Consider the following 19,629-nt stretch of genomic DNA (forward strand, 5'->3'; position numbering starts at 1 on the left):
TTCCCAGTTTTTAAAATTGAATAAAATCTTTAAAATTGGCGATTTTATGTTCTTATGTTTACAATTTAGAAAAAGTCCGAGGATATGTGGCGCACCCTGTACATCCCCAATGATACACAAAGCTACCCCTTCTGTAGATTAAAATTAGAAGATTAAACGTTTGAAAGTTCAACTTAATGAACCAACCAATTAAAATTCACTAAAAACCTCAAAGTTTTTAGGGACTAGTGTTATAAACAGCTCATTGTCATTTCTTTCTCTGATAAGCAAGGACAATTATCGTCATAAGTAGCGCAGAAGCATACAACAGAACAGCAATGTACAGCTATACGGGAAACGGATTGACACATTCGTGATTTCAAACGATATTCCCAATGTCTGAGTCATTGTTCTTTTAAACTTAACATGATGTTCTAATTTGGGTAAAGTAATATCCAACAGACAACCGATTCTTTAATTTGACGACCTTTGGCCTACAGTCCTACATGTGTGAGTTAATGTGTTGTCCCCGTTTGTGGGTTAAAGCATTTCTCCTACACTAACTATTGGTGTCACGTTCCAGGTATAGTGGAGTTGGTACAGTTTTTAACATATCTAGTATTACGTGTCTGTTCCAGGTATAGTGGAGTTGGTACAGTTTTTAGCATATCTAGTATTACGTGTCTGTTCCAGGTATAGTGGAGTTGGTACAGTTTTTAAAATATCTAGTATTACGTGTCTGTTCCAGGTATAGTGGAGTTGGTACAGTTTTTAGCATATCTAGTATTATGTGTCTGTTCCAGGTATAGTGGAGTTGGTACAGTTTTTAACATATCTAGTATTACGTGTCTGTTCCAGGTATAGTGGAGTTTGTACAGTTTTTAACATATCTAGTATTACGTTTCTGTTCCAGGTATAGTGGAGTTGGTCCATTTTTTAACATATCTAGTATTACGTGTCTGTTCCAGGTATAGTGGAGTTTTGGTACAGTTTTAACATATCTAGTATTATGTGTCTGCTCCTGACGAGAATCCTGCACTTCACTGACGGCAACAGTTTACCATTTAGGCTTTTCCCGTGTTTGTTTATGCTTTATATGACACAACGCCACACACACACACATATACACCCATCCGACTACTTTTTTTAAAATATGACTTTGCTTTTCAGAGACGAGGTTTTCAACAAAACAATTCTGGAACTTTATGAAAACCCAAGAGCTAGGTAAATAAAATATAAACTTATTGTATACATTAGTAAGGATTTTTGTCTGTAGCTTAAGATTGCAATAAATACTGAACCGATTGAATTCTCTCCATTTCAGCGAAGCTTCGCTAATGTTCTAGGGTGGTTTTAGAACATTTTGTTTTTAAATTAAAAACTTGAGTTGGTTTAAGGCTATTTACTGCTCTTTCCTGCCATTAGGGATATAGAGTCCCTAGATGCTAGGGGCACAGCCGAAATAAAATTGGATAGCAAAGCTATATCTATTATTCAAAATGCCCTTCTTTCTAAAAAGCCCGTTTGGCCATAAGAAAGGTGAAGACATAAAATTCTCGTCTGCTATCCAAAATATTTTTTTTGTGAATATTACCTGTACCAATGAGCATCCAGTGCCGGTCAGTCAGTCATGCTACAAAACACTCACTACTTCAGTATTTATAATTGTATAACCTGTTAATCTGACCTACAGACAGACAGACTTCTTGAAGTACAGACATACAATGACATACACGAATTTTCATACCCCACGTAAGATACGTAAGAGAGACTTTCTATTATGGAAGAAACTTGCGCATAAAATATTATCTAAAATCGAGGGCATGTTCGTAATAATGACAGACAGACAAATTACATCTTGAAATACAGACGACACCAGATGATAAAAACCTCCTTTTACTTTTAGCTAAGTTTCGCAAAAAAAAAGAATATAATGAAATAATGAAGGTCATATGAGTATTACTGACATACAGACAGATATCTTGAAATACAGAGAGACAGACACGAATTTGCACACCATATGTAATAGACACTTTTCAATAGTGAGCTAACTTAAGCTTAAAGAACAAGAATGGTTGCATACACAAAAGCATAATTCAAAATTGTAAGTAAATTTGTTGAAAAACTTCTTGATACAAGATAATGTTTATGGACAGACTTGATTATAGAGTTGCTTTGCTTATAATATTGTTCTTTGTTGTCCCAGGAATCAATATACCAAAAATCAGATCAAACGGATATTTAGATCACATAAAAATTTGTTGTTAAAAAAGTGGAAAAATCAACATGTTTAAAATGGACGTACGGAATTTTTGGTAATGATTATAGAGTTGCTACGCTTTCTAAATCGTACCTAACTACTAGAGGAATCATCATGCAAAGTTTGAAATCGATAGGACAATTCTAACATGCCTAAATTAACGAATAAAAGCTATCTATCTCGGACGGACGTACGGACGGACGGACGTACGCTTTTAAAAAATTTAAATTTATTGATAATTTAATAAATAGGCACTATGAATCTTAAATAAAATAACTATACAAAGTTCAAATAAAATTAATAATTTAAAAAACCTCAAAACAGTTTAATAGCTATACAAGATTGCAATTGCTTTATTTCCTAGTTTTACCTAGTTGTTACGGACATCTGCATGTATTGAATCAATTTAGTGCTTAAACTGAAAATCATACCCATCTGATATGGACAGACAGACGTACGGACAAAATCTAAACTTAAAACCTACATATATTAAAGGTATGTCGTACGCACAGACATACAGACGGAAAACCCCTAAATATACATCATAAGTAAAAGCAGGAAGTAACATTTATTATAATATTGCTTAATATTTATAAGTAAAGTCCTTGAGAAGTTTGGTGTATATTCACTTCCGCACATTTTCACGGCCTTCAATTATCATAACAGAGTCCTTTGGCACCCCATTTAAAGGGTGTGTATTCACTTTCAACTTTATTAAATGATCAGAACAGACCCCTTTGGTGCTCCATGTATGGGGGCGTATTTACTTTTGCACATTTTCACAGCATTGACAGAATCCATAGTATAACAGCGTAAAATGGGCGGGCATGTTAGAATTGTCCTAAAAGATTTAAAACTTTGCATAATTATTCATTTTGCAATGCGTATAAAATTTATAATCGTTACCAGAAAGTATGTACTTTATATTCATTCAAAAAACCCTAAAACATGAAGATTTGAAGAAAAAAATTACACCAATTTTTAAAGATAAATTTATCCTATTCAATGGTTTTTACAACAAAGTATATTATTTTAAGCAAAGAATCTCTTCAATCAAGTTCAGACACTTTAAAATGTTCGTTTGTTATACCGTCTGATATTAGAGCTTCGCTTTTTATGGTTGTTGTCATCGTCATTCTTGTTTTATTAGCATTTAAGATATAATTTGTGAATATGGAGATGTGATGATATACAGAAGTAAATGTCACACACATAATTTCATTGGATAGGAATAGTTATTTCTCGCATCGTATTATAAACGGCTTTCCGCGGATATAGAATGTACAATTATGAGATTAAAACTAGTTCTTTTAGCCCCGTAGAAAGCTGGATATAATACGATGCTAGACATAGTTTTTTCGTATGGATGAGAACCGGTTCCTATACACCGGATTCGAATGAATACGAGAAAATATATTTTCACTCTCATTCTTTGTCAAATCATAGGCAATCCAATACTTAAAATTTCTCATTTTGTAATAAAGTTTGTAATCATAATATTATAATTGGTGATACCTAATGGTTTGTTTGGGAGTAGTGAGTTTACCATCGATTTTCAATTTTTTTATAACAGACGGGGGGGGGGGGGGGGGTCTTTTCTAGACAGGAAGTGGGGTTAGGAGTTTAGGCATTCTTCCTTTCTTTAGTTATAAACCTACTTAGGACCTATATGAAGCTTCACTGAAAGGGAGAACTTTTTAGGTTCATCGGTTAGAGAGCTACTTTACATAGAAAGATTACATTTTATATGATAAATTGGTATGAATATTTGAGGATTGGGATGAAAAGTTTAACTGAGAGTAAAAGTTTTCTATTGAAGAAAAGAAGTTTCTTTTTATTAAGCTGGACTAAGCTCATATTATTATAACAGTTTCAGATCTATACATCTTTCTATCTGTCTGTATGTCTGTATATCAGTCTATCTATTCTTAGCCGTGTTTAGTGCCCTAGGAAACTGGAGATAGATGTTACCGCTTTTAGCCTACCTATTCTATCAACGTCAAAGTAGAGAGAAAGAGAGAGGGGAGAAAGAAACCCAATAGAAAAGAGATGAGACATAGGCTATTTCCGGACGTCAATAGAATGGGTAGGCCAAAAGCTGTGATATCTATCCCCATTTTGGTAGGGCACTATAGACAGCTTTTATCTATCTACTTATCCATCTATTTATCTATTTTTATTAAGCTGGACTAAGCTCATATTATTATAACAGATCAGATCTATACATCTATCTATCTGCCTGTCTGTACTCAGTCTATATATCTATCTGTCTGTATGTATATCTGTCTACTTATACATCTTTCTATCTATTTTTATTAAGTTGGACTGAGCTCATATTATTATAACAATTTAAAGATTTATATATCTTTCTATCTTACTCTCCATATGTATATCTGTCTATCTATCTACTTATCTATCTATCTATATATTTTTATTATAACAATATAGATCAATCAATCCATCTATCTGTGTATCTATCTATCTTTATTTGCTTTTAAAACTTCTAAAGAACCCAGTAAAAGTGTCGGACTGATTATGACGTAAAAAAAATAATTAGCCAATGAGAGGCCACTATAAATTTTACCATTGGTCAATAATGGCCTCTCATTGGCTAATTTTTTTTCTTACGTCATAATCAGTCCGACACTATTACTGGGTTCCTTCTAAATCTAAAACTGAACAAAAAGTACTCTTATTTAAATGTTTTATGTTAACTAATTGTAAAATTAGATGAATTTATAATAAAATTACTAATTGGGTTAATATAACATTAATTATAAAACAAGGATGACTACATTTATAAAAAGCAAAGCCGAAGTAATAAGATAGATGCACTTTGAGTTAAAGATAAATAAGTTATTCTTAGAAGTTCGTTCGACAATTTTCTTTATAGAATTTCCTAAAATAAAAGCATTTGACTTTTAAATAAATTTTTAAAAACTATGTTTCGGTTTTAAAATCGTAATCTAGTTAACCCTTACACATTACAGATCGGGCCTCAGTTCCCACCTTAATAGATCAGGGGGGAGGGGATGGGGGGCTCTAAGAGCCCCCCCACTATCTCGGCTCTTGTTACAGATAAAGACGTAAACTTTTTTTCTGGTGGTTCATGTGTATTTTTAGAGAAAATAACTTTTTCTAGTCATAGCGGTCAGACCGCTCCTTAGCCGCTTTTTAGCGGCCAGCCACTAAATTTTAAAACAGCTGTAGAGCGGCCAATTTTGTAGCTAGGATGACCAAATTTTAGGACGAACTTTTATTTTTAATAACAAAAAAAATTACTTTTTCTGATCATCGCCGAAAAACGCCATTTTCGGCGGTTACGGCGGTAAAACGGCGGTTGGCGGCGCCAATGAATATTTTTATCTGTTTATTGTTGCTCAAGGATTTACCAAAATTTATAGGTCTCTAGCTGTAATAGAAGCCACGATATTCATAATATATGTCTGTAGTAAAAGCCGGACAAAAATCGGTCATAAAGTCGGTCAAGGAGCGGTCAAACGGTCATAACACCACTTTTCTCAGAAGGTCATTGATATCTAAGTATTCACCAAAAATATTTTAGGTTATTACCTTATACACAAAAGTCATAATGTAGAAATTAAGATTTATTTTGAATTTTTTCTAATTTTGGTGCTACCCAACCAACTTTGACCGGACACCACGACCGACACAGACCAGATATCCTAATAAAATCAACTCTTGCCGACGTATAATTACTAAACTTAAAAAGTAATGAAGTCACAGCACTCCATCTTACCTACAAAAAAAATGAGATTGAAAAAATTAGAGGGGGGGGGGGTGGCTCTAGGAGCCCCCCCCCCCCCCGATCTGTAAGGGTTAATCAAATTTATTAGATGCAAATAAAGTGATTTTATTTTTTTAAAATTTTTTTTATAAGCAGTATTTTAAGAATTATTTGCTTTTGTAATTTTTAAGCACAATTGTATCTCCGTAATCGTATTTGTCTCCCCTAGAGAGCATTGGGGTGACAAAAATGGATATAGAATAAGTGGATATAGTTACAGGGTAAAATTTGTCATCAATTTAGGTTTCTAATATTGACCTCATTTATTGGCCAGATCGTTTATCCAGTAAGATGGAAGGGTATGATGTAAAGGGAGTGGATGAGGAATATCATTATTTTACCAGATTGGAGTATCACTTTATTGGGAGTACCTGAAAATCTGGTGCAACATCCAAATAATTATATATCTATTGTGACAAAAGTACTGTTAAAAGATAAAAGACAGATGAAAAGATAAAAAAAGAGTTCTTTTATACTTTATATAATATCAAATTGGATTTTTTCTATTGTCCGTAGAAATGTTTTGGTAAAACCGAGAAAAAAAATGTTTAAAAGTTTTTTTTATTATGGATAGCTTTTCGTAGATATTAAAATAAAAAAAAACTATATATTTAAGGCAGTTTTGTTAGCCTCTTGGGGCTTACAAAAGTGGTATCATATTTTTATGACGTTATAACATGATTTAAAAAGGGAATTTTCTATATTATCAAGTTTAAAACGTTATTAAGTCTACATCAAACATTCTAAATGTTGCACAGATTTGAAGTAATATTATGTTTATCTTTATATAAAAGTAACAGGATGTCTGTCTGTCTTTACTGAAGGATCTTGCAAACCATTTCCTTTCAACTCTAGATCTAGTAAAGGTTGAAAATATTATGGGGATAGGTACAAACTCCCTCCCAAGAGAAATCACCCATAGAAAAAATTGCCTTCCTAATTTTTTTTTAACTTTAAAACCTGAAACATAGTAGGGATTAACCACTTCCCTTCCCGCCCACATCTCAAGTTATTCTTATATTACACTTAAATATTTATAAGTATGTCATGCTGATATTCTAGTGTTGCATATTGCGCATAACTCTGTACAATTCTCTGATAATTTACCAAAAATCGGTGAGGGGGGGGGGGGTAGCTTATGATTCATGAAAATACTTTTCAAGTAACCCGTCAATGGCCTTATTATAAATTTTGCTGTGTTTTTTGCAGAGCAAATTAAGTCCGCCAAGATGGATTTATAATGATTTATTCTTCAAAAATTGCAAATTTGTGCCATTTAAAAATTCAGATAACTTAGTGCCCTATCAATCTTAACACAAACTTTTCGACATATTCTCTTATTCTTTTAATTCTTAATAGCATGAATAAAAAAATTTATTTTCTCCATAATTATCATTTTCCAGTGTGGCTTGGAAAACATTTAAATTGAAAAATCATATATAGCGTCTTATTATAAACAATTTGTATAGGATAAAAATCATGAAATTAATACCAGTTTTATTAGCCCCTGAGGGGTTTTAATTTTATGATTTTTCATTTCCGTGGAAGCTGTTTGTAATACAATGGGATAATTAACTATTCTCGTATTCATTTGAATCCAGTGGATATAAACCGGTTCTTATCCATACGAAAAAACTATGTCTAGCATCGTATTATATCCAGCTTTCTACGAATATAAAAATGTACAATCATAAGATTAAACCAGTTTCTTAAGCTGGTGCCTTCGGCACCTCAGGGCTAAAAAAACTAGTTTTAATCGTATAATTGTACATTCTATATCCGCGGAAAGCCGTTTATAATACGATGCGAGAAATCACTCTATGATAAATCTAACTTTATTATTTTTGCATTTAGAGTTGTTGTTTGTTTTTGTGAGGGCAGGACAATTCGTGGAATACTCACCGCTTTACAACAAAACAATCTTACTGGATATTTTCATATAATTGGAAGGTAGACAGATAGATAGATAGATAGAGAGATAGGTAGATAATTCTATCAAAGATATTTATATAATCATTCATAATTCTGTTAATATTTATAGTAACAGAGTGTTATACAGATATCTCCACCCTTTTTCATAAACATTTTTCGTCTGCTAGCAAATTTTTTTCAGCTACTTTGCTGTGTTGATAATCCCATTACCATTAGTTGATTTTCAAAGACCCAATTTAGAGTCGGCACAAAGTCATTGTGATAGGAAAATACAGTTATTCACCCTCTAGTGTTTTACTCTAATAATATTTAAACATAGTAATATCGAATTCTTCGTATAATGTGCCAATTCCCAGAAATTTTTATTTTTTTTGTAGGTTAATTTTAATAAGTGATGCGTTTTTTCCTTGGGAGGGTGGTCTTATCCTCCTCCCAAATAGTTATAGATCTTACCATGAGCTTCACTGTAAAGGAGAACCATATTAGTAAAGAGACAAACGAACACTTAGACATATAGTCTATTACTTTCATATAAGCATAGATAAAAATGTAATTATGTAACATATTATTTTGTATATTTTGATAACAAAACATTTTGTATATTTTTTCATAGATAGTTTGAATGATGGAATAATATTTGAATATTTATTTATCTATATTTAGTGAATACCAAATACAATAAACAAGATGATTATTAAGCTTAAAATGATTGGTTAAAATGTTTGGACACTGTAGCTTCGTACAAACAAATCAAATTTTCAATCTTACCTCCCAAAGTTCAAAAAGTCTTGGACCAATTTATCAACAAGAAGAGGGGGGAGGGTTGATTACAATTTTACAGCCAATTGTCTCCTTACCCCCTCCCCTTAATAATGAAAATGATATTGATTATTTCAGTGATGGATGGGCGGATAGAACTGATGTCATTCAAGGAATCGAAGATGCAGCAATAGGTATGAATTTTTATTTAAAAAGATTGATAGTAGCCAGCTTATACCAACAACGAAATTAATTCGAAACAAACCACGAATTCTCTGTGTGATTTTCAGCTGTCGTTAGGGGAAACAAATGGTAGAATTGACGCCTATTTTCTGCCCCCCCCCCTCACCCGAAAGTATTATTTTAGATTTAATTCGCTTGTTGGCTATACCTTATTTCTGGATAGAAGCGCAACAATGGTAATTATCGATTAATAGAATCTCACCTAAATAAAATTTTAATTGAAGGATAAACTTGGAAAAGAAAAATAAACCTTATGATTGTTTTTGTTAATCTAAGTCCCCAAAGTTTTAAAATTACGTTTTCTTATTCGTTGGTGTAACAACTTTGGAGACCTCAGTGAATTTTGATTGATTTTCTCATTAAGTCGAGGTTCAAACAATTCAACAACTAATTTCAATCTACAGAAGGGGTAATTTTGTGCATCATCATTTAGGATGTACATAAATATATTGGCAATTGTCTTATCCCTTTAGATCCCTAATAAGAAGCACCAAATGGCTAATGACATACATACCCTTGTTTGAGATTAGCTTCGCTACCAACAATGAACACAAAATTTGGATGAAGTGAGAAAATGAAAATATAAATAACTATATATTGTAATGGATATAGATTATACATGGATATTATGACAGGGGAAAATTTTCTTCAATATGGGTTGCTAACATTTACATCGTTTATTGGTCAGTACGTTTATTCTGTAAGAGGTTAGATAATGGGATAAAAGGGGGTTGGATGGGGTAATTGTTATTTTAGCCAGCTACAAGTTTCACTTTATTAGAGTTCATGATAATCTGTTTTAAGATCCAAGTAATAATATATCCATTTATATTGTAAATGAATGACAGCTGAGAAAGAAAAATGGAAAAAATGTAAAGAATATATTTTAGAGTGAAGGGATAATACACCAGGAGAAAATTATATACTCTCTCCATAAGGGTTGGAATTATTCGATGGTGTTTCAAATTATTTAAATCATATAATTTATAGGGGCTTTAGACCTCAGACAAAAGGTGTCTTTTGAAAAAATTAAGTTTAAATACTTTAAATGTATGATTAGTATTTAGCTCTAATTATTCAACTGGAAGTTGCTATGCTGAGCATCGTTATTATTAGATCAAAATGTATTGCTATTGTAGTATTTATTACTAGTTGCTACGCCTCTAGCTTCTAGGGGCTCTGTAATGAAAGGGAGAAAATAGCTTAAAAGACTTAAATCTGGAAAATGATTAGCCTAAAACCATCTCAAAACCTATGTGAATTTACATAAAATAAAGAACACAATAATTTTTAGCAGTTGTTGAGATTTAAAGCTTCAGACAAAACATTCCTTACTACTTAATATAAAGAATTGAATAAATTTAAAAAGTAAAATAAAAATAAAAATTACTGAACCCCCTTCAGCCCTGAGAGAAAAATACTCTTGAGTTGGTTATTTCTATTTATAACGATATTATAGACAGATGTATACACTTTTAGGAACTTGAATCTATACATAGATATTTACAAATATCTAAAATACTTAAAAACTAACAAAACTGGTTTTGATCTTATGATTTTTTATTTTAATATCCGCGGAAAGCTGTCTATAATACGATGCGATACATAACTATTAAAAATCCCAAGTAAAAATACAAATCAATGTTCTAAAACAACCGCCAATAGCTATACTATTTCCTTGGCTCTAGCTAGAGGTCTAAAAATTGTTATGTAGTTTCTATTTTACTTTGTTGTTAAATAATCACTGGTAAAACAGCCAACGTATTTTTGATTAATATTTTTTTGCAACCTTTGTCTTTTTTTACTTGAATGGTTAAAAGAGCTGCAATTTAACCTCTCTTTTGATAAGTCTTGAAAATCTTGTATAGTGCTGTGGCCTAGCTAGTTAGTAAAGTAGTAAATATTCACTTATTTAATACACACTTAAATTACACTTTTACTAGTAATTACATAAGCCATAAAACTTTAAAAAGTTACAACTTGCATAAAAGAATTTACATATTTACTTCATCTAAATGTTTTTTTTTCATAGAAATGTCAGTTTGAATTTAGAAAAGCATTTGATTTATATAAAAAGTTAAATTATTACACCTCGTTTTTAAATATTTTATACTAATTATATTTGTTGGTGAGTAAATATTCATATAGTTTAGCATCATTCCTAATCCTACATGGAATCAGTTTTTAAAAAATTAATTAAATAGAAGAATTATACGATAATAGTTATTTATCCCATCGTATTATAGACAGCTTTCAGTGGATACTAAAATAAGAAATTATAGGATTAATTACAACAAAACTGGTATTAATCTTATGATTTAATATTATCATTCGCTAAAAATTATCTGTAATATATACGATGAATGATTTTTCATTAGGGCTCATAACCGGTACTAATTCACCAGATATCAATCGGTTTCGAACACATACTGGATGAAAACTATTTTTCTATTTTCTTCGTAACGATCACTGAATTGCTATGCAAATTATACCTTTCATATTATATAAAGTTTTCGTTTTTTTGTCTAAAGCTTAAGATTGAGTTCTTCTTTTCATGTAAGCTTCTCATAGGTTTCTGGATGGTTTTAGGATATTTTCCTACTTTCCTTACTTATCCGCTAGTATGTTCTGCAACCTATATGTTTGATCATGGAAAGAAAACGAAGTAGCGGGTTTGTCGTATTTTCACTGTAGCTTTTCTCTTATTTCTAGCTTCTGTGGGGGCTCTTATCCTACATCATCATTTACCTAACCTAACCTAAACTATCTATCAACAGATACTGGGAAAATATGACGGAACTCACTACTTCGTTTTCTTTCCATGATCCACTTTTTTTGTTAAAAAATTATAAATTTTCTATTTAGGCGGGACATCCATCAAAATCCATACAACAAAAGTTAAAAACTTTGAGCAGGAATACTTTAGCTTGAAACCTGTCAATACTGCCAGGTACATAGATAGATGATAGATAGATATTTTAAAAACTTTGAGCAGGAATACTTTAGCTTGAAACCTGTCAATACTGCCAGGTAGTTAAATAGATAGATGTATAAGGTAGATATATGGATAGATGGTTAGGTAGATAGATAGCTTTAAAAAGTTTTAGATGTAAAATTTACAACTTTGCTTGATTATTTGAAAGTACGTTGATATATTACTTCTATGTCCATCATCAATCAAGGGTTGTACTTTTGAATTACTCACAAAACAGCTTTTTATAATAAGGGATTTGTGTATTATATTAAAATGATTTATCAGCTTTTCTTTGTTATCTAAATTTTTAGTAAATAGGTAGGTAATAATGGTATTTTTTTATATTTGAAATACATCTGCAATAACCAATTTTACATGAGTTTGTAATCATATTAAAGCTATCCTTACAAATATCTGAATCAAAATTTTCTATCTTTTCTATAATAAGGGTCGGTCCGTCCGTCCGGTACGGATAGCTTTTTACCTTAATTAGGGCACGTGGGAATTGTCCTATTGATTTCAAACTTTGAATGATGATTCCCGTAACAAATAAGTACGATTTAGGAAGCGTAACAACTCTATAATCATTACCAGAAAGTCAATCTCTATAATTAAGTATGCCCTTAAACAGTATTGCAACAAATTTACTTACACTTTTTGTTTAAACTTATACATTCTGTTCTGACATTCTGCAAGTTTTAATATTCGTTTGTTTCAGAGCTTTGTTTTTATGGATGTCGTCATCCTTGTTAATAATGAAACAACTTTGCTTTTAATTGTAATTTTTAGAAACCCTTGGCTGAAAGAGTTTTGGTCGTGGAGATTTAATTGTACTTTGGACAACAATAACAATCAACGCTCATGCAGAGGTAAATATATTTTTTGACTTGAATATATTGACAGTGTAAAATTTGTTGCTAATTTGGGATGCTAATATGGACCTCATATAATAGGTCATTTCGTTCATCCAGTAGGAGTTAAAAGGATGGATAGGGAGTATCGGTAATATAGCCATCTGGAAGTATCACTTTATCAGAGTACATGAAAATCTGTTGCAACATCCAAGTAATTATATATCGATTAATACATTATGATTCATGTAACAGTAAGGTACAATTTAAAACGTAACAACTCTATATAATGATTACTAAAGTTCGTATGTTTATTTCATACATTCTTCGACAACAATTTTGATATATTTAATATGATTTTTTTCTATTAGCTTAACAACGTGTTTTTTTTAGCTTCGCCCATATTCTCTAAAGGCTCAGTAATAAATGAAAGGGGGGGGGGTTAAGATAAGGAAAAGAATTGTTATTGGGTACTTTATTTCAAAGTTGAATTCGATAACCCAATTATTTATTTTAGATTTAAAAAGAAAAAGTAAAAATAAATTGTGGGGGGGGGGGGGGCTGTTCAGTAGTTAGCGAGACAGACAGACAGAAAGCCACCCTGCTACTTTATTGTAAGGATTAACAATCAATGATCAAATCTTGAGGTTTACCTCATTTCTTACAATTTCAATTTTCTTCTTTTAAAAGAAATCTTACAAAGCAGCAAAATTATATTACTTAAATTTAAAAAAAACTATAGTGCTTCTTATTCAAGTATTACAAATTCTATTTAGAGTAACTTTTGCTTCTAAAACAAAAATATTTGTGTTTTTGATATAACCCAAAAGCCAAACAGAAAAAAAATAGTTTTCTGTAATTTATCTAAACTATTTGGAATGAACACATCTTTGGGTATTTTTACACAGATTAGAATGTTCTAAATTCAATTTCCGTCTTATTCAATCAGTGGACGAATAAAACTACTTTCTTTCGGGTACATCGAAAAACTCTCAAAGGGGACAAACTATCTAGCGGGACAAACATACTAGGGTGAAATCGGTAAAGTAAAGCGCTCTAAAATTTTTAAAAGTTGAAAATTTTGAAAGAAAAAACCCTTTGAAAAGTTTAAGACAATTTTTTTAAAAAATTTTCTGAATCCGTTATGCAAACCAATTCAATATGGCGATAAAACACACGAACTGAATTTTACTTCTTGAATAACTTTATCTACAGGTTAAATATTAAAAATTTCGCCCTACAATTTGTCTAAAGTCTAATCTGACTACCCAACGGAATTGTTTCAAACCTGTTACAACCGTGCACAAAAAAACTTTTCTTACTAAATTATGTTATACTAGTTACCAGTGACTTCCCCCCACAAGAGGTGATAGGAAATCTCCCCTCTTATTTAGAATCTGCCTTAAAGCTAAAGATATATTACCTTAAAAAAATAAATCAAGAATAAAAGGTTGTCCATTATTGAACACCCAGCTGCTAAATTACTTACGAATTTCCCGTTGCTTATTTTCTTCCCCCACCCCCTTCATTTATTTTTTTGCAGGGGGGTATTTTCTTGGAAAGGAAGTGGGGCTTCTTATTGATGCCAAGTTGGGGTAAACAATCTTTTTGAAATCTTACTCAATACTTAATACTTTGGTAGTATTACAGAAACATAAAATCAATTACGTCCAACTAATTTTTGAGGATTCAATTTAATTGAAATTTTAAAAGGAAAAAGAAAATAAGAAGATCCAGAATTATCAAAGATCTGCAGGGACATTACAATAGATGATAAATTAATGTATACATTATTTATTACATTATTTATATATTATCTATGAACTCTACCTACTTTTCATTGGATTAATATTTTATTTAGCCAATTTCAAAAACTTTTAAATTAAACAGATTTTTAAGTAATTAAATTAAGAACTAATTACTTTTCAAAAAGCTATGAAAATAAAAAGATTAAATTGAAAGGAAAACTTTCTTTTCTTTTAAGGTAAAAAGTTTGTGAAAAATTGATTAGTTTTTCTACAAATTTAATTAACTGAAAGGCAACACGTCAATACAAAATTAGGATCAAGACAAACAAAATAAGGCATTTTTGGAACAATTTTATAAGGTACTTAACAATATTCAGGAGGTAAGGGGCTCTATAGAATTACTATTTGGGGGGCGGGGGGGGGGGGGAGGGTTATTTTAAATGTCTTAATTTCTGTGTGATTTGCATATCAGTAAAACTGGCACGACCTTTCAAGACTTGACTATTCACTCAAAATACGTTCAAAGCGAGCTTAAATGCGCGAATAAACCGGTTCTTCTCTAGACGCGCTTTTGCTCTTTTTTTTATATTTTACTCTTGTTGTGGGCTTTATAATGCAAGAAAGTCATTTTCTAACTTCCATTTGGCCACTTGTATCCTCCTTAGTTGCTAAAATAATACCTTTGTCATATGTACGACTTAATCTCAAAATTAAATTCCTATATATTTCTCCTAAATCTGAAAAGGGGAAAACTTTTTGATGCGAAGCTACTCCAAATCATAAAATTGTTAGGGAACCAAATAGAAAAGGGTGTATGGGGGTTGGTTTGTAAGGAAAGCACCAACTGATTTACAATTATATTTTATTTAGACAATGAAGACCTGAGAACTGGTTATAAACAAGACACCAAGCTAGCATTTGTAGCAAAGGTAAATATTTTACATGTATGGCTTCAAACCCGATTAATATCTGCTGGATTAGAATCGGTTCTCAGACATACTGAAAAATCTTTCCACTAATATTAAAATGATAATAATTAGATAATAGCAGATTTGTTAGCCCAGGCCTTAGGCTTCTCGGAGCTATTAAAACTGGTTTTAATCTTGTAACTTTGAATTTTAATATCTGTGGTAAGCTGTCTATGATGCAATGCGATAAATAACTATTAAAAAAATTAAATTCATTATAACGTAATTTTAACAAAAGCCATTCATATATTGGGTAATACATTTTATTCTTTACTTTATCTACTTTGGACTTATTTAGCTATTTCATTCTAATTCATTGTTTTCAAATCTAACTACTGCACCATCCTATAACTGGTTTTTAGGTCTAGTTGGAAAATAGACCTGGAATAATATTTTCTTACGTTTCCCATCCCTGAAAAAAATGTATAAAGTTTGTCATTCGCGATATTACTTTAAAGTATATATTTCTTATCAAAATAATAAGTAAGTAATTGTTACAAAAACATGAAAATTTTATTTGATTAAAGATAGTTAAATGTATGCACCGGCGTCACAAAGTTTTGACATGGGGTTGCAAGAAGCACACTCGAAAATTTGTCAAGAAGTGTGTAGAGGGGTAGACACATAGGGGGATGTACCAACCCCCTTAATTTTGTAAGAGGGGCGGATACCAACCCATTCTGCACGCCTCTGGATGAATGGCTGTAAGAAAATATTAATATTAACCCTTTACAGTCGGGCCCCTTGCCGCACCTTAATCGGTCGGGGGGGGGGCGTTCAACGCCCCCCCCTTATTATCTCAGTTCCTATTAAAGCTAGAGGGCTAAAATTTTTTGTGCAAGTCCCCGGTTTGATAATGAATTTCCGACCTTTTATAAGTCTAAGTCAATTTTCGCTTCCTTCACCCTTTTATTTAACAACCTTTGTTTTTAGGTCTTTTTTTACTTAAAAATTTCAAACAGCTGTAATTTTCTTATTTTTGAAGCTAGAAGAAAATTTTTTTTCCAGAAAATGTTTATCTTTATGTAAATTGTACATTAGAAATATCAAAATATAAATTTCAGCGGCCGCAGCTGTACTTGGCAGCTGCCAGCCGCCGCAGTCGGCGGTCGGCGGGAAAACGGCGGCGGATCTTCATGAAATTTTAATACGTTATGTAGACATGTAAGAAAAGCTTAAGTTTAAAATTTGAAGTCTTTAAGTCAAAAATTGCGGCCACAGGAGCCTTTCAAAGATTTCTGGAGACCTGGAGGATCAGGACCTGCAGGATCATACCTGGAACCTGAAAGTGACTTGAACACCTGTATTTCATATAAGGATGTACTACTAGAGGATTTTTTAGTATTTTGGTATGATAAAATGCTTTGTTTTAGTCAAAAAAAATATTTTTGCTCTTTACCTGGATGACCCTGCCAGGTTTGCTGGCATCCTGTGCCCGCCAGGATGGAGATATTCAAAAAATTCCAGCTCATAGTTATGTGTCATACCCATACTTAAAAAGTCAAGCAGTTTGGGCTCTTTATCTTTCACACACAGAAAATGAGATAGAAAAAACCGGAAGGGGGGGCGTTCAACGCCCCCCCCCCCGACCGTTAAGGGTTAAGGTCTGGCAAATATCAATTGGACAAAATCTCTTAGAATAAAAACAGGTCTATACTTAGCCCTGCTTGCCTAAAAAAAGGCAAAGCTTTTTTTAAAAAAATACTATAGGGTATTTAATTCTGTGATTTTTATGTTCGTTTTCCTGATTGTTTTTTTCTTGAGGTCTGCTTTTATTCTTACTTTTTAATTTTTAAAAAAAATCCTTGGGGTGGTCCTAGGACAAACGTAGGAGTCCCAAACCTTACCTAACACTTATTTCATACCAACAAAATTGCATATTGAAACTTGTTTGAAATGAAAAATATGAGAATTGGTAGAAAGAGGAGATTTTTAATACTAAAATAATTGCTTATTGAAACTTGTTTTAAATAAATAAATAAAGACTTGGTTGGTGAGAGGGGATTTTAAATAATCCACTTTCTTTTGAAAGGACATTATTATCAATCGTGGCAACGATTAAGAAGATGTTCATTCAAATCCGCACAAATTATGTGAACTACATACGATTACAACAGCAAACACTGACCTTCCATTTTGCCTTATTATAAATAACATACCTCTAAGGGGATTTTTGTAGGGTTAGGGTTGGGGCAGAAACAAGCCTAAAACTAATCGTAGACGTTTATTATAAATACAAAGTATAAAAAAATTATTTGAGATTTATGAGAATTCTTCCAAAAAAAAAGTTGTGAGTGAGAAAAAAAGGATGCTGTGAGTATTGGTTTAAAAAATATGACGTAATAAAAAAAATTAGCCAATGAGAGGCCGTTATTGACAAATGGCGGCATGCGTAGTGGACTCTCATTGGCTAATTTTTTTTGTTACGTCATATTTTTTAAACCAATACTCACAGCATCAAAAAAAGCCCAAAACCATTCCTAGACTTTCATTTAAAATACAAAAAAAAATTATTTGAGATTTATGAGAATTTTTCTAAAAAAATGGTGAGTGAGATCTTAACCAACAAACCAACAAAAAACTGTCAGTTAAATCACTATTTTTCCCTTTGCAGAAGCCGCTATTCAGCAAATTAATTCTGTTTGAAATTGCTGAAAGTTAGTGACGTAATGTTTGTTTGTCAGAAATATGGTCCCTTGTCCCTGGCAAATATAAAACACTATAAAGGATCTAAAAGGATAAGATAACGGCCGATAAATTGGTGTAATTCTCCAATGATGATATAAAAAAATTACCCCTACTGTAGATTAAAATAGTGGTTAAGTCCTCAAAGTTGTTAAGCAACCGAATAAGAAATTATTATTATAAGAAGTTATTATAAAACTTTAGGGACTAGTGTAATAAACAGCCCATTGCCCCCTCTCTCTACGAACATTTTACAGATATGATATCATGCAGAGGTGAATTTACACCCAATTGTGATCATGATTAAGACAAAACATACCATATATCTGTATGCTACTCAAATTGAGGAAAACAAATATTTTATATTGAATTATTTTACTATGGCTTATGTTTGGATAAAATCATTAATAACGTTGAATTTTTACACGAAATAAAAAAAATAATTCAATTCTGTTATTGACAACGTTCCAAGAATGTAAAAAAAAAATTTATTCTAAACAGTTATTTGAAACTAATATTAGAAATTAATTTAGTTTAATTTTATACTTTTAGGCGATATATACGCTTGCCCATGGACTTCATAAAATGCAGGTAATCAAAATTATCCTATTATATATTTCTATATCACTATTATGTTCTGAATTGTGAGGAAGCTTTACGTATCTCCCGGGATTATTTTGGACACTTATATTTTCAAATTAAAGTCTTGGGCTGGATTTAGAATATTTTTTTTTTAATTCCATTTTTTACATGCTAGGGGTACATTTGCAAGTTAAAAAAAGTTACATATGTTATAATAAGTATATTGTATAGGTATCTTTAAATGTTATTCCACTTATTTACTTTATTTTAAAGTAATTATTTTGTCTTTCTTGGTTTTGATCATTTTTGTACTAGCCTAAAACCATACCAATGCCATTGCAAACCTTTAGCAAAAAGTATTATTTCTTTTTAGGAATCTCTATGTGGAAGCACCGAATTGGGATATTGTCCAAAAATGCAGCCGTTTAACGGTCAACTGTATAAGGTAACATTTTCAGTCACAGCTGTTTTTTTTTTGTAGAATTTAATTATTATAGTTCCTATTAAAAATGACGTCATGCTGACCTACCGTTGGTCAATTCAAATGTATACTGGCCTGTCATTGGTAATTTAGTCTCTGCATTGTATGACGTCATTTTTTATTTAGACGAAGGAATTAGAAGACTATTAATCATACTGGTACCCAAAGTTTTACAAACCTGTTCTCTTATTTTCGCTGAGGACTTTATTAAATCTTGATTCTGAAGTACATTTTAAGTCGTCACCTCTAGTGTGTCAAAACGTTTCAAATGATTTAAAGTATTTTTTCAATACTCAATGATAAAAATAACAAGATTCAATTCCAATTACTTTTTTGTCATACTGAGATTTTAATTAGCT

The 19,629-nt window shown here is 31.6% G+C and overlaps 1 protein-coding gene across 1 annotated transcript in view; it reads left to right on the plus strand.

Annotated features, from left to right (window-relative positions):
* The window catches only part of LOC145326930 (metabotropic glutamate receptor 1-like), a 78,376-nt gene that overhangs the window by 21,604 nt on the left and 37,143 nt on the right, over positions 1-19,629 (plus strand). The window contains exons 11-18 of the mRNA XM_080170378.1: positions 1,150-1,203; positions 7,902-7,997; positions 8,877-8,932; positions 11,847-11,931; positions 12,745-12,824; positions 15,425-15,483; positions 18,760-18,798; positions 19,163-19,234. Of these exons, the coding sequence (XP_080026504.1) occupies positions 1,150-1,203; positions 7,902-7,997; positions 8,877-8,932; positions 11,847-11,931; positions 12,745-12,824; positions 15,425-15,483; positions 18,760-18,798; positions 19,163-19,234 (541 nt within the window). The remainder of the gene's footprint in view (positions 1-1,149; positions 1,204-7,901; positions 7,998-8,876; positions 8,933-11,846; positions 11,932-12,744; positions 12,825-15,424; positions 15,484-18,759; positions 18,799-19,162; positions 19,235-19,629) is intronic.

This window comes from Acartia tonsa, chromosome 8 (assembly GCF_053477335.1).
Source record: "Acartia tonsa isolate MP-2025a chromosome 8, ASM5347733v1, whole genome shotgun sequence".
Taxonomy (NCBI): domain Eukaryota; kingdom Metazoa; phylum Arthropoda; class Copepoda; order Calanoida; family Acartiidae; genus Acartia; species Acartia tonsa.